The sequence below is a fragment of the Oryzias latipes genome, chromosome 1, assembly GCF_053564925.1.
Source record: "Oryzias latipes strain Hd-rR chromosome 1, Olatipes_Hd-rR_3.1".
Taxonomy (NCBI): domain Eukaryota; kingdom Metazoa; phylum Chordata; class Actinopteri; order Beloniformes; family Adrianichthyidae; genus Oryzias; species Oryzias latipes.
This window is the reverse complement of record NC_136237.1, coordinates 23,722,097-23,737,537: the sequence shown is the minus strand read 5'-3', so window position 1 is coordinate 23,737,537 and position 15,441 is coordinate 23,722,097. Positions and strand designations below refer to the sequence as shown.

At 40.3% G+C, this 15,441-nt stretch overlaps 1 protein-coding gene and 1 long non-coding RNA gene across 2 annotated transcripts in view; both read left to right on the top strand.

Moving 5' to 3' along the window:
- The first annotated feature begins 4,136 nt into the window (after positions 1-4,136).
- On the top strand, positions 4,137-13,659 carry LOC111948728 (general vesicular transport factor p115-like). Its single transcript, XM_023962986.2, has 8 exons — positions 4,137-4,463; positions 4,651-4,769; positions 4,852-5,033; positions 5,106-5,227; positions 5,322-5,460; positions 6,719-6,873; positions 7,148-7,210; positions 13,636-13,659. Exons 1-8 carry the CDS (start codon positions 4,386-4,388, stop codon positions 13,657-13,659), a joined length of 882 nt encoding a protein of 293 aa, XP_023818754.2. The 5' UTR covers positions 4,137-4,385.
- A 10-nt stretch (positions 13,660-13,669) lies between these two features.
- The window catches only part of LOC111947743 (uncharacterized), a 36,078-nt gene continuing 34,306 nt past the window's right edge, over positions 13,670-15,441 (top strand). Inside the window, exons 1-2 of the long non-coding RNA XR_013657861.1 lie at positions 13,670-13,904; positions 14,263-14,444. This is a non-coding gene — a long non-coding RNA (uncharacterized LOC111947743). The remainder of the gene's footprint in view (positions 13,905-14,262; positions 14,445-15,441) is intronic.

Sequence of the window (15,441 nt, the reverse complement as noted above, 5' to 3'; positions counted from 1 at the left end):
ACTACCATGAAGCAGGGTGTCAGTACCCTGATTCCTAAACCTGGGAAAGACGCCAGACTAATTGATCATTTGAGATCAATATCCCTCCTCAACAGTGATTATAATATTCTAACCAACATTTATGCATCTAGATTAAAAACAGGACTGAATCAGATCATCTCAGACACACAATCAGGGTTTTTAAAAGGACGTTCAATTCACAATAATAGTTCTTGATTTGATTGACTATATCAATAAATTGAAGATGATGGCTTCATTTTATTTTTAAATTTCTTTAAAGCCTTTGACACGGTTGAAAATGTTATCAATACTTGTAAAAAAGCTCTGGTTTCTGTAAACTCAATTTCCTGGGAGAACAGTTAGCCATCACTCAGCTGGCAGACGACACGGCCACATTCAAGAAAGACAGTCATCAAATACCAGAGATCATTCAGACTGTGGATTTCTTCTCTAAAGCATCTGGTTTAAAACTAAATCTCAGCAAATGTGAATTGTTGCCAGTTCACTATTCTGATCAGTCAGTTCTTCATAACACAGCTGTTAGGACTGTTGTGAAATATCTTGGTGTTCATATTACCAAAGATAGTCAAACAATGGAGGAAATGAACTTATGGAAAACTTTAGAGGAATGTAATGTCAATTTAAACATGTGGTCACAGCGAGATATTTCTATTCTGGGCAGAGTGTTTCTCACTAAATTAGAATGTTTATCCAGATTCATTTATCCAGCATATTCACTCCCAATTCCTAAATCTGCAAAGAAAGCAATAAACCAGGCCAAGTTCAACTTAATCTGGAAAAATAAAAATTATTACAAAAAAAAAGGAACTATAATTCAGGATTACAGTGAAGGTGGATTTAAAGCCATAGACTTTGAAAGTTTGGATGGTATGATTAAGATAAATTGGTTTAGGTCTTTTCTGCAAAATGGAAGAAATATTTGTTTTCATATTCCTTCAAACATTTTCTCTCATCTAGGGGCCACTGAGTTCCATCTAAAATGTGAAAAAACTTCCTATTAAACTTTCTACTTCTCATCAGCAAGTGTTACTGTACGGCAAACTCACATACAAACATAACTTTAGTCCACATAACACTCCCACATGGAAGTGTCGGTTTAATTAATGTAGGAACAAATCAATATTTTACAAAAACTGGATTGATAACGGTATTTGTTCATTACTACATATTATGAATGATAATGGAAACATTATCTCACTGGAAACTCTTTCCAGTAACTTTAAAATAAATGATAGAAAACAATAGAACAACGTGATCAAAGCAATCCTTCAGACTTTGATCAAAATGTCCTCCAGTCTGGTTCAAAATGTTCAAGTTCTGCTTTTATCTCTGCTGTTCGATGGTCGACCGTTTAATTCAAAACTTCCAAACTCATTTATACGATCTTTGTTTGTTAGATAATTGTTTCCAACATCTTACAAAAATCTTTCTATATCACGGCGTTACACAAGAGAGGAAATAAGCAAGTAAAGATCTCAGTTTATTAAATATTCAATTTTCCCAAAATACAAAGAAATCCATTTTGAAATAATGAATGCAGTCTATCCATGCAAGGAACTGCTACACATACGTTTTGGTTTTCCTGAAAATAACTGTTCTTTCTGTGACATAAATATTAAAACACTTGATAATATGTTTTTTGAATGTATGTATTTTTACAGTTTTTGGGAGGATTTCTTTTTTTGGTGCTCCTCAAAGTTTCCCTTTGTCAAAGAGATCATGTATTTTTTTGTCTTTCAAGTACATACATACAGCTGGCAATGACATGAAGAAAACTGCAGTGTCAATATAAACTACATCTCTATCCTTCCACTAATGAAATAAAGAAAGAAAAAAGACTACATACAAACATTATGTTGTTAACCAGCATAGATGAAGTGGGATTGCCACCAGTTTCTGGTTGATCTATAATCAGGCTTTTCAATTTAAAATATCACCAGGCTGCAAGGTTTGTTGGTTCTCTTTTCCTTCAAGGCTTTGAAATTCTGCGGCGACTGATGAGAAGTCAACACTACATGTTCCTGTTGAACCTTCACACTTGCAGAGCTTTTTTGAGGGAGGCTTAGCACCTTGAAGCTCTCCACTCTTTAGTAAAAGTGAAACCTTTGGGTGAAGTCAAGACATGTTTGTCAAAACATACAACTTCAGCCAATCCCCACCACCAAGTTATACACAGAGATTTCTTATCTAACACAAGTTTATTATCTATGAATTGAGGGTTTTTTAACCCCGAAGGCAGCACACCTTCAGGAAGCCTTTATTTGCAATACCTCTTTGTGCCACGAGAGGTCCCTCTACACCAACTACTCAACCTGTTTACAGAATGACAGGATGTAAGAGCTCCAACATTTTTTCCCCAAAAGTTTTCTTTATTCAGAATCCTTTTTGGGTTTCCCATTTTATTGCAGCAATAATCAAATCCAGCCATGGGGTTCCTTTGAATAAAACTCCTCTTCTAATCTTGAAAAAGTGTTCAAAAGAACACCCAGACAGACAGAATTCATTCATTCATTTATCTTAACCGTTTTTTCCCTCACAGGGTCACGGGTCTGCCGGAGCCCATCCCATCCACTTGTATATGATATGGCTGTTGTGTATTGTTATGCCATTGGTTAAACATAATTCTGTTAAAGAACTACAGGGTCGCATTGTTATGACGTCACAGTGGTGCGGGGGGCAGCAGGAAGGAGATGCTAAATGTGTTGACAGGGTGCACAAAAGCAGCAGAAAGTTTAAAACCAAATCACATCCAGACGTCAAACAGAGCAAATCGTGGAGGCCTCAACACAGTAAACCAAATGCACAGTGTCATAAGTGCGGCAGCTCGTCACCCCATCCAAAACGTGAGTGTCCAGCTAATGAAACAGTATGTCATGCATGTGGAAAAAAGGGACATTACATGAGAGTGTGTAAAAATAGGAAGACTTTGAGTGAAGTGGAGGAAGATGTCAATGCCTTATTCCTTGGCAGTGTTACCAGCAATGGAGAGTCGTGGATGGTAAACATAATCATAAACAACAAAAGTGTGTCATTCAAAATAGACACAGGAGCTGATGTCACAGTATTGCCACTTCAGGTGTTCAAAGAAATCTTCAGAGACAGTTGCCCACCCACTCTTCAAAAACCAACCAAGCCTCTGTTTGGACCTGGAAGAAAGCCTTTGGAAGTCCTGGGGTTCACAGAGATGAGACTAAGGAAATGAGCTAAAGAAGCAAGAGAGGATGTGTACATCCTGAAACACCTGCACACAGCATTGCTGGGGAGACCTGCTATTCACAAGTTGGAGTTAGTTACTCGAATAGACACTCTCAGCATCGAAACACTAAAAGTCAGCTACCCAAAGCTGTGCAGCGGTCTTGGTGAAGTGAAGCAGCCATACAACATCAAGTTAAGACCAGATGCTCAGCCCTTCTCATTAAAGACACCTCGGAGAGTTCCATTGCCGCTCATGGACAAAGTGAAGCAGGAACTGTCCCGCATGGAAGACTTAGGTGTGATAACCAAAATAGAGGAGCCAACAGACTGGTGTTGTGGCATGGTGGTGGTACCCAAAAAGAAAACAGACAAGGTGCGTATTTGTGTTGATCTCACACACTTCAACCTTTCTGTGTGTCGAGAAAAATACATCCTGCCATCAGTGGAAGAGACACTAGGCAAATTGGCTGGAGCCAGGATTTTCAGCAAATTGGATGCTAATATGGGATTTTGGCAAATTCCCCTTACAGAAGAGTCAGCCAAATACACCACCATTATTACACCTTTTGGCCGTTACTATTTTAGGCAGCTACCTTTTGGCATTGCTTCTGCTCCTGAACATTTCCAGAACAGAATATGAAATGTTTTTTTTTTTTGCATGTTTGATTTTGTTTTATTCTTTAAAACATCCAAACTGTTTGGTGTTGGCTGTAATGGATACTAACACTTGGCATCATTTGACTGCTATAACGATGATTTCAAAACATTTGTTTACATTTATTATTTATAGGTGTGTTTATTATTTTTTGTTTGTTTGTTTGGCCTTCAGATGCTTATTAAGGCTAATTTCTTTCAAATATTTCCTTTTTCTGCTTGTTTTAGGGTTAGTTGTTAGTTGTTTTGTGCTTGAGCGCTTTAAAAAACCGTGGAGTTCATTTTGGGGTGTTCTGTGGTTGTGATTCGGTTGAGGTTTAGATGAACTCTGAACCCGATCGATTTTAACCCTTCTAACTTCCACTCCTGTGTTTAGTTCTTTGGGTCTGAAGTCTCTTTGTGTGAGCTGTCTAACATGCTTTTGATGCCTCTGCTCGCGTGTCAGAAGCTCCTCGTCAGACTCACTCTTTGGTTTTCTGCAGGGCAGCAAAGTCCAGACCAGGGTGGGCCTCCTCATGCTGCTGTGCACATGGATCAGCAACTGTCCCATTGCTGTCACGCACTTCCTGCATAACCAGGATAACGTTCCCTTTGTATCCTTCATCACAACCTTTTTACCTTCTCCCCCCTTTGACCTCTGAGTCTACATTTCTGCTTAAATGCATCTTCACATCAAATCCGACCTCTGAGTGTAAAGAGCACCCATGTGTTTATTGCTGGGGAGGGAGCCCCTGTCCTCCACTGGCTTCTCTGCATGAGCCTTGACTCTGAGTCCTGCAGCTGACGGCTCAGATCTCTGAGAACCTGGGAGAAGACGAGAGGCTGGTGCAGGGCCTTTGTGCGCTGCTGCTCGGCATCTGTATCTATCATAACGATAACTCACTGGAAAACTACACCAAGTACGTGTCTTTGAGTCACTTTAACATTCTGTTAGACTCGATGTTTGAATGAAAACACAGATTTTCTTCCCGTCGTCTTCAGGGAGAAGCTAAAGCAGCTGATTGAGAAGCGCATCGGAAAGGAGAACTTTGTGGAGAAGCTGGGCTTCATCACCAAACATGAACTGTATTCGCGGGCGGCCCTAAAGCCGCAGCCCGTCTTCCCGTCGCCGGAACAGATGCTGTTCGACCACGAGTTCACCAAGCTGGTCAAAGACCTGGAAGGTCAGGGAGGCCGCCGTCCTCATGTGCAAGTGATGGTTTGAGTCCCAGTTGACGTAACGCTGCTCATCACAGGGGTGATCACCAAAGCGGTTCACAAGTCCAGCGAGGAGGACAAAAAGGAGGAAGAGGTGAAGAAGACGTTGGAGCAGCACGACAACATCGTAACTCGATACAAGGAGCTGATCAGAGAACAGGTTTGTCCAAATTTGGCCTCTAAAAATGTTGCCCATTAGTCGTGGATTTGCTGTAGTCTCCAGATAACATCAGAGTTTGGACTGTGTGACTCAGGATGCTCAGATCCAGGAGCTGAAGGAGCAGGTAGCAGCTCTGTCCTCCCAGCACGAGCAGATGCAGGCCACTGTCGCACAGCAGCTATCCCAGATCCAGCAGCACAAAGACCAGTACAACATCCTGAAGCTGAAACTAGGTCAGTCCTCGTCCAACACGCAAAAGCTCACTCTGACACTTTTACAGTTTCTATAACCTTTTTGTTGGTTTAGAAATGATGGAGACATTCATGTCTGATCATTTTTGCTCTAAAGAGCAGCTTATGTTATTAAAGGAAATTCATTTTCTTGTCTCTTATCTGCCTTTGAGGGAAAAGCTTCCACTGTAGCTGAAGACTGGATTTGTAGGGTTTTTATTTACACTTTGAAAGGTTTGAGTCACACGTCCCACAGAAAAAGTCACTTTTCCCTGAGCTTTTTCAGATTTTTAGTTTTTGATGATGGCTTTTGGTATGAAACGTTGCTGATTATTGTAGTCCTTTTTTCCTGTTTTCCAGAAATGTAAAAGAAAGTCACTTCTTGGTTTTCAAAGCTTAACTTTGTTCCGTCTGTTGTGTTGCAGCAGAAGCTTTTTATTGCAGTTAAGACACAAACATGAATAACAACACAATTTGCCATCAACTCCTGTGACCAATCACCTGCTTCCTGGCCCTTCTAGGCATTCTGGGTAGTGTAGTCATATCACATTACATGATATTTGTTACTGTGCCTGATTGAAAAAAAAAACAGCCAGTAATCTTAAAATATTTTCTTGATTTCCTTTGATGGTAAATAATATTTTCAGTCTGTAAATTCTCCCAATTGTCTTAATGGTGGTGTAGTGGTTAGCACTCTCGCCTCACAGGAGAAGGTTTGAATCCTGGCCGGGTTCTTTCTGTGTGGAGTTGGCATGTTCTCCCATGCATGTGAGGGTTTTGTGGCTTCCTCCCACAGTCCAAAAAGCGTCTTCATAGGTTCACTGATGACTCTAAAATGTCCCCAGGTGTGCTTGTGTGAGTTTGTGTACCTGCAACAGACCGGCGACATGTTCAGGGTTTTAACCGCGCCTTTGGCTTGTGACCCAAAAAAAGGTTTAGCAGCTTCTGATGATGGAAGAAAATTCTCCAAATCAAAGTCTTGTTTAGCCTTTTAGAGTTCAATGAGACAATTTTGAGCAGACATTTTGATTTGAGAGATAAATCTTCATGTCTGCGAACCACAGCAGGTCTATAGTGCTGAATCAGCAGCTTCTATCTGACTCTCCTGTTTGTTTAAACAGAAACGGTGTTCCCGTCAGCCCTCTATAGAAATGAGACTCGTTTTACCTCAGAATTTAATCGATGCTTTAAGAACAGGTGTGTGGTATGTCTGAAGGATTGGAGTGTTTTGGTATGTAATCATGTGTATTGTCATCTTCAGGTAAGGAGAGTCCGAGTCAGGGGGACGGCTCCCAGCAGAACGGACTGCAGACCGAGGAGCTCTCTCAGCTCAGAGAGGAGCTGGACGAGCTCCGCAAGCAGCACGCAGTCCTGCAGACGCAACTCGCCGAGCGAGACGCACTAATCACCACCCTGGTTAGTAGATCTAGAAGATTGAGTGAGTGTGTGAGTGAGTGAGTGTGTGTGTGTGTGTGTGCTGGGATGAGGAGGATTCTAAAAACGTCATGAAATAAACCAGTAAATAAAATAATTTCTGCTGATTTGAAAAGTGACATTTTTGTTCAGATCTGAAGAAAAACCATTGCATCCGTTTTTGTCACCAGCTGTAATCTACTTCAATTTGAAGGTTTAAATGTCTTGAAATGTGATTCCTGGTATTTAATGTTTATTTATTTCATTGTAACTGTAGCAGTCGAGCTCCCAGACGACAGAGAGCCCGGCAGGAGGATCAGACAACACAGAGCTGCTGCAGGTGAACTGGGACTTTTTTATGTGCTGATACGAGTTTGCTCCAGTTAGTACATGAGAACAACGCCAAACTGTAAAAAGATCCGGGTTATGTCATGTCTATCATGGAGACTTTAAAAAAGCACGAATACAGATACGCCACAGGGCAGTGTGCTGAGCCATCATCTTCTTCACTTTGCTCCCTGTTTTTACTTTGAAAGTCCTAATGGATGTGGACCATCAGAGCAAGTGGTGCTCGGACACAAACCTCATGGAAAAAGCTTTCAAAAGCAGACCTGAAGGATCTCCTGGTTCAGATCATTGCAGATCCAGTCTTGATGGTAGAAAGAAGAGTTTACTGACTATCACCAGCTGGTTAAGACTTCTCTGCAATAAAGGTGTAAAAAACACAAACAAACCCCAAACTGCCTCCCTCCATCCTGTGAACATCTGCAGGAGCTCAGTTTGTCTTGACTGTTTGTCTGTCCGCTGCTGAAAGACCGGATCTTTCCCTAGAATTGTTGGAGTTGAGCATTTCAAACAATCTAAAAAGAGACGATCAGAACAGATGAACAGTTTGAACCGTTTCCATCTGGCAAACCGTTCAGAGCGCTAAAGTCTGGGACTAATGCTTTCTAAAGTCGTGCATTTTAACATAACTAAAATACTGCTATATTTTTCACAAGTGATCGTTTTTTTGTTAAGTCGCAAAGTCGGTTTGGTGAGATTTTTTTATCATTCTCACTGATCAGCTATCTGCTCAGTTTCAGTTTAGCTGTGTGAGACTTTGATCTCAGAGCTATTTAATACCCCGCCTGTGGTTTTTACACAAACCACCTGGGGCCTGTTTCAGAAAGGAGGTTAAGTGTAAACTCTGAGTGCATTAACCCTGAAATCAGGGAAACCCTGGGTTTTCTGTTTCAGAATGGGAGGTTTGTTAAACCAGAGAAAGCAGATTAAGTCAAACCCGTTTCTGAAAGAGAGGTAACTTATACTCGGAGTCAGTGTCCATGGTTACTTATGCTGTGAACCTAACCTGGTCGGGAGCAGGTTTTACTCTGTAAACTCAAAGTTTCTGCCGGTCCCCTCCCCTTTTTAAAGACGAAGCGGTATGTTTCGCTTTAACCTTCATTGCCCAAATGTCCGTCACACAGAGACGGTCTAAGTGACAAGAATGGCTTGTTCTTTCTTGGAGGACCCAATAGACGAGGAGGCTGCATTAATTCGTAGAGAATTATATTTACCTCGTACGAGGATTTTGAGAAGACTCGATTTTTTGTCATTTCCCCTTACGTTTTTGTTTGAGCGTTACCGTTTTTCGTTGCAGTCAATTACATATATACAATGAAAACAACATTAGATATGTATTGCTATGTAGATGTTTCATATGTCAAATATTGTCAACAAAGCCTACATCCATGACATGCTCAAATTTGACCTGATTGAATCATGTTTTTATACTTCATTTTTAGCTGCTGCCATGTTCTTTTAATTCCTGCAGGATTGCATCTACATGAAAATGAAATCAGGGACATTGAATTAGATTAATGTAACAATTACTTTTTGGAAACACAATTTGCTAGTACTGCTTACTTTCTTATTCCCATATAAACCTATACCACTTGATCAATACAAGGGTAGTGTTGCAGCGTGTGTGTGCTGAGCGGGGTGCGATCCACGAGAGAGAAGGGGAGGGGCGATTGCAGGTGCAGATGGGTGGGGGGGGGGGGCGTGAGCACGGAGCGGAGGTGTGTGCTTGGTATATATTGTGTGTTCGGAGGACGGAGCACTTAGTTAAATAAAGAGAAGGTGTCATTCCCAGAATATCTGTTTTGGAGTCATTCTTAATCCGCTCTGGAGGTTGAGGGTTTCAAACGGGAAGTGAACCCCGAAGGAGAATTCCCTTCGGCCCTGAAGGAAATCTCCCCTGCGCTTCTGACCACGGTCGGAAAGACGAGAGAAAAGAAAGGAGAAGTCTTCGCGCAGCGAAAGGTTCAACAGTAGACAACAGTTCACTTTTAAAAACACAATTGCATGTATTAATATTAAACTGACCAACGTTTGCAAGAGGGGAAGGTTAACAAAAAAGTCCTCTAAACATTACCGAGATTGATTCTGTACACTATGCAGCATTTCATGCATTTACACCAGGAATGACACTTCAAAAGTACACCTAAATATCACCCTTTTTTATTTCACTCCTTACGCTATTTAAGAAGTTATTACAGCCAATATTTTTTAACAATGATTTAAATGCAAACTTAGGCATTAACTTGAGCAGCTATGTTTTCCCACGCTAACTGTCTCTGTTTTGCAGATGCAGCGGTGTTGCTTTTCTTCTGGAATATATGCTCATATTCACTGTAACTCTGCAGCAGCACGTCAAGTTCAGCTGGAGAAAAATACGCAGACCTCTTTTTTTCACGGTTGCCATGGTGACTCGTGATATCTGCGCTCCATTGATAATGGCTTCTTATAGTCGCGGTGCGCACGCTCACCTCCGAATCAGTCCACTCAGAGTTGATTGACCTAACGTGGATCAGCTTCTCTGAAACAGAAAACTCAGAGTTGTTAATCTCCCGATTGACCAACTCAGAGTTCAAGTTCAACCTCAGAGTTGGTTGAACCTCCTTTCTGAAACAGGCCCCTGGTCTGAGAAAGTCTGTAGTTGTTCCAGCAGGAGGAGTAAACTCACCGCCTGTGAGGCATGACTTACAGAGGTACCTTTGGTGCTGAACCTTTATTTAACTCTCAGGAGTCTAAGGTGGAATTCAAAGTTTTTGTCTCCTTTGGAGTTTGATGTTTTCACCTTAAAAACTGTTGGTCATTTTTTTTCAGTACGACTTTACCAGGGTGTTTTAGTTGTCATTTTGCTGTATGGTATTAACGCATTTGACCTGAAATCATACTAAAAGAAACCCAAACTCATGCAGATTTATTTTTTTAGCTTGAAAATACAAATGTTTTGTATAATTTATGATTAACTATGTAGACATTGGGCAAAGCGTTCAATGCAAACAAACTGTCAGACCTTTCAGTACAGATATGGGTTCAACCAACTCTGAGGTTGAACTTGAACTCTGAGTTGGTCAATCGGGAGATTAACAACTCTGAGTTTTCTGTTTCAGAGAAGCTGATCCACGTTAGGTCAATCAACTCTGAGTGGACTGATTCGGAGGTGAGCGTGCGCACCGCGACTATAAGAAGCCATTATCAATGGAGCGCAGATATCACGAGTCACCATGGCAACCGTGAAAAAAAGAGGTCTGCGTATTTTTCTCCAGCTGAACTTGACGTGCTGCTGCAGAGTTACAGTGAATATGAGCACATATTCCAGAAGAAAAGCAACACCGCTGCATCTGCAAAACAGAGACAGTTAGCGTGGGAAAACATAGCTGCTCAAGTTAATGCGAAAGTTTGCATTTAAATCATTGTTATGAAATATTGACTGTAATAACTTTTTAAACAGCGTAAGGAGTGAAATAAAAAATGGCGGTATTTAGGTGTACTTTTGAAGTGTCATTCCTGGTGTAAATGCATGAAATGCTGCATAGTGTACAGAATCAATATGGGGGGAAAATGCATTTAACGTCGGTAATGTTTAGAGGACTTTTTTGTTAACCTTCCCCTCTTGCAAACGTTGGTCAGTTTAATATTAATACATGCAATTGTGTTTTTAAAAGTGAACTGTTGTCTACTGTTGAACCTTTCGCTGCGCGAAGACTTCTCCTTTCTTTTCTCTCGTCTTTCCGACCGTGGTCAGAAGCGCAGGGGAGATTTCCTTCAGGGACGAAGGGAATTCTCCTTCGGGGTTCACTTCCGTTCAAAACCCTCAACCTCCAGAGCGGATTAAGAATGACTCCAAAACAGTTATTCTGGGAATGACACCTTCTCTTTATTTAACTAAGTGCTCCGTCCTCCGAACACACAATATATACCACGCACACACCTCCGCTCCGTGCTCACCCCCCCCCCCCCCCCATCTGCACCTGCAATCGCCCCTCCCCTTCTCTCTCGTGGATCGCACCCCGCTCAGCACACACACGCTGCAACACTACCCTTGTATTGATCAAGTGGTATAGGTTTATATGGGATTAAGAAAGTAAGCAGTACTAGCAAATTGTGTTTCCAAAAAGTAATTGTTACATTAATCTAATTCAATGTCCCTGATTTCATTTTTATGTAGATGCAATCCTGCAGGAATTAAAAGAACATGGCAGCAGCTAAAAATGAAGTATAAAAACATAATTCAATCAGGTCAAATTTGAGCATGTCATGGATGTAGGCTTTGTTGACTATATTTGACATATGAAACATCTACATAGCAATACCCAATGTTGTTTTCATTGTATAAATGTAATTGACTGCAACGAAAAACGGTAACGCTCAAACAAAAACGTAAGGGGAAATGACAAAAAATCGAGTCTTCTCAAAATCCTCGTACGAGGTAAATATAATTCTCTACGAATTAATGCAGCCTCCTCGTCTACTGGGTCCTCCAAAAAAGAACAAGCCATTCTTGTCACTTAGACCGTCTTTGTGTGACGGAAATGTGGGCAATGAAGGTTAAAGCGAAACATACCGCTTCGTTTTTAAAAAGGGGAGGGGACCGGCAGAAACTTTGAGTTTGGAGAATAAAACCTGCTCCCGACCAGGTTAGGTTCACAGCATAAGTAACCATGGACACTGACTCCGAGTATAAGTTACCTCTCTTTCAGAAATGGGTTTGACTTAATCTGCTTTCTCTGGTTTAACAAACCTCCCATTCTGAAACAGAAAACCCAGGGTTTCCCTGATTTCAGGGTTAACGCTTAGCGTAGCTAGCAGTGCTAATACGGAGATCGGTGCAGAGTCTCTGGTGCAGCAAATACATTCATTTCTCACATCTAAAGGAATTTCCCTGGATCTCAATACCATCGAGACCTGCCACCTGCTCCCCAGGATAAAGGAGACGGATAAACCAGCGATCCTCATCAGGTTTGTGAATCACAAACACAAGCTAGCTTTGATGAATCAACGCAAAAATCTCAGAGGATCTGCTGTTTATCTGAACGACTATCTGACTAGAAGGAATGCTGCAATCTCAAAACATGCACGGCTTCTCAGGAAGCGTAAGCAGATTGAGAACACTTGGGTTAAAGGCTGCAGGATTCATGTCAAACCACTCGGTCCACTGGACCGGGCCAAGGTTGTGGTTGTGAACATCATGAAGGACTTTGAGAAGTGCTTGATTACGGTTGTCTGAAACAACGTGGAGTAATAAATCAAAGAGCCAAATAATTTCAAGAAATATGACGCCTGGATTCCTCACTTTCTCCATACGTCTGACGTCACCTGAATAACAGCAGAGTTCTGACCTGCAGACAACTTGACCTCAACTTTCACCGCAGCTGATATCAGCTGAAGGATATGGACCTGAATCTAATGTCTGCAGACATAGCATCGAAGAGAAATGTAAACTGTTTAAACCCAGAAGATCGGCTGTTATCAGTAAAAGAAGAAATGCCAACCTTGGACAATTCGACAGTTTATGGACCCTTTTTATTTTTTCCCCTACAGCATTACTTTATTATAAAAAAAAAATAAAAAAACAAAAAAATATATAAAAAGAGTAAAACAAATGATTAATCACTTTTGAAAATTGTTAAATTGATTGACTTTTGATATTACTTCACTAGCTCCTAAAATTGATAAATTGATTCAAAAATCTTTCCTAATGTATCATAACTTTGCACGTTTTTAACTTTTGATACTTGATGAAATTTTGCTATGAAAATTCCTGAAACAGTGTTGTGTCTATTTTACTGATATAGTATTATGTTTTAAAGCATATGAATGACTTTTAAAAGTAACATAATTTGCATATATTTCAGATGACTGATCTGCATTTGTCATGTTGATTTCTAAAATAGTTATTTTTGACGTAGTACTTAAGTAATTCATCTTTGGCATGTGCTTTATTGATACCTTATGATTGTTAATTCTGTCTGATAAAACCCAGGAACCGGATATTGATAAATCATGTAATGAAATGGTTATAGTATAACGGGGTGGGATTATATAAGTTCGCTTCCTTCCACTCCCTTTCAAGCAATATTTATTAATTATGTTTAATTATCCTAAGTTTGATTAGTTACTGTATGAATGTATAACTGATGATTAAATTGCTTTTGTGTATTACTTCTATTTGATTGCTTGAAATAAACCATTTCAAATCAAAAATCAAATCAAAATATTTGGCGAACATTAAAGCCATTTTTAAGCAGCCAGAAATGCCTTCTCAAATTCTCTGAAATTCACAGACTTTTACCCATAATCCTTTCATCAATCCCTTTCCAAGAAAAGACTGGTTAATGCTAGACGTGTCAGGTTTTAGACACAAATAGTTGTATTTCTTTACAGTCACCAAGGCGCTAATGGGAGTTCCTTGTTTGTCTTCTGTTGCTGCAGGAGCTGGAGGCTATTTTTGTTTAAAAGGAGAAATTGTTTTTTTTGTCGATAAAGTTTAAGTTTTTTCAAGAGCCCTCCCCAACCTGTGCGGCGCGTAGCGGAGAGATAGGCCTGTTTAGGGCAGAGACAGCAAGCACGCGCAGCAAAGTAGCCATTAGCTGAAAAACTACGGTGAAAAACTAAAATAACGGTGCAAACCTGTTGTCGAGCCAGACCGGAAGAGGGGTGTGAGCCAAATAAGATTTTATGCCATTACGAGACGAGTTTTGGTGAGTTTTGTTTTGTATTTTGCCTACTTTTGTGGCGTGGGTTTTGCCGTGATGAGGCGAGCCCAGTTGAGACCAATTTAAGTTGTGAAAAGACGACAAAACAGTACTTTTGAGTTATTTATAATTTTTTTTTGACACTTCGAAACATGAATGTATTTTATTTGATGTATTTTGGGTATATTTTGTGTGAAAAGAAGCTAATTTTGCAAGTAGAGTTGGATGTATGAAAAAGAAAAAAGAGCAGCCGCCATTTTAAGTTCTAAAGAGTCACGTAGCCTTCTAGTGCGGCTCCGCTTTCATTTTGGAGTGGTTTTATTTTGCATATGGACTAAAATTATTTTTATGGCCTGTCCTGCAGGCCAGGTTTTTGATTCCCCCCCGAGAGTAATTGGGAGATGGTTCCGGACCGGATCGTTCTGGACTTCTCCTGATCCATGGATGGCGAGCCTACCCAAGGAGCACAATAATCCGGACTGGCTGTAGAGCATCACGTGGTCCTTTACTTTTCCTCACTACTACAAAATCTCTGCCAAGGTCGCGGTAGGAGATTGAACACTAACTGTGGATCCAATACACTTTAAAGGAGCACTACCAAAAACTGGATACATCTGCTAACAAACTTTAAAGGGTTTTGCTAAGCAATTGGACATTTAGAAAAACAGTTCTTTGTTTGCTTTGCATATTGAATTGTCTTTTGTTTGATATCTGATATTTTGTAACTTTAAAGGATACTTTTGGTGTAAATTTAAAGTGACAAAACTGATTTTAAAAAAAGTGAAAAGGGTAAATACAGTGAACTCAAAAGAAAGCTTAAAACTAAATTTAAGTTAAATAAATTTAGTTCTGTAACTAAAATCCCTTTAAACTAAATGACCGGTCATCTTTAATTAAAATAGATTGAAACTGAAATTAACTTGAACAAAACCTTTTATTTGAACTTTAACTGAAAAAGTAAAGGAACAAAACAACATAAAGGGTGTTTAAGAGGTGTCTTAACATTACTTAAGAACCATATTTGTATGTTTATTGTTGTTTGTCAATTGTTCAGTAAACTGCCGGCTTTTTCTTTTCCATTCTACCTTTTATATTGATTCTTGGCTCTTTTATTCAATACACACCACTCCGTGCGAACCTATATCTGGTCCAGTAGCTTGACTACCTCTGCCTAATAGCATAGGTGCTACAAATACTTGGCGAGCCAGCCAGGAGTGGTTCGTATATAATTTTCAGAGCTCAAATTTGACTAAGAACTGAACAAAAAATGGAAGCCGTGCAACGAAGTAATGTTAAGATGCCAAACTCACTTCTTATTACTGGTTTAACTGACACTGAATCTGATGAAGAGCTTTTTGACTTCCTCAAACAATATGGGTCCATTCAGACAATGGTACCTGTAGATCCCCCGTGTCCAGAAAAGGGCAAGCAGTCCTTTCTTGAGTACGCGTCCAGTGCACCAGTGCAGGCATTATCTAGCTTACTGCCATACAGATTCTCACCCAAGAACAAACCTGACATACTTTACCTTGTCGAGGCATTA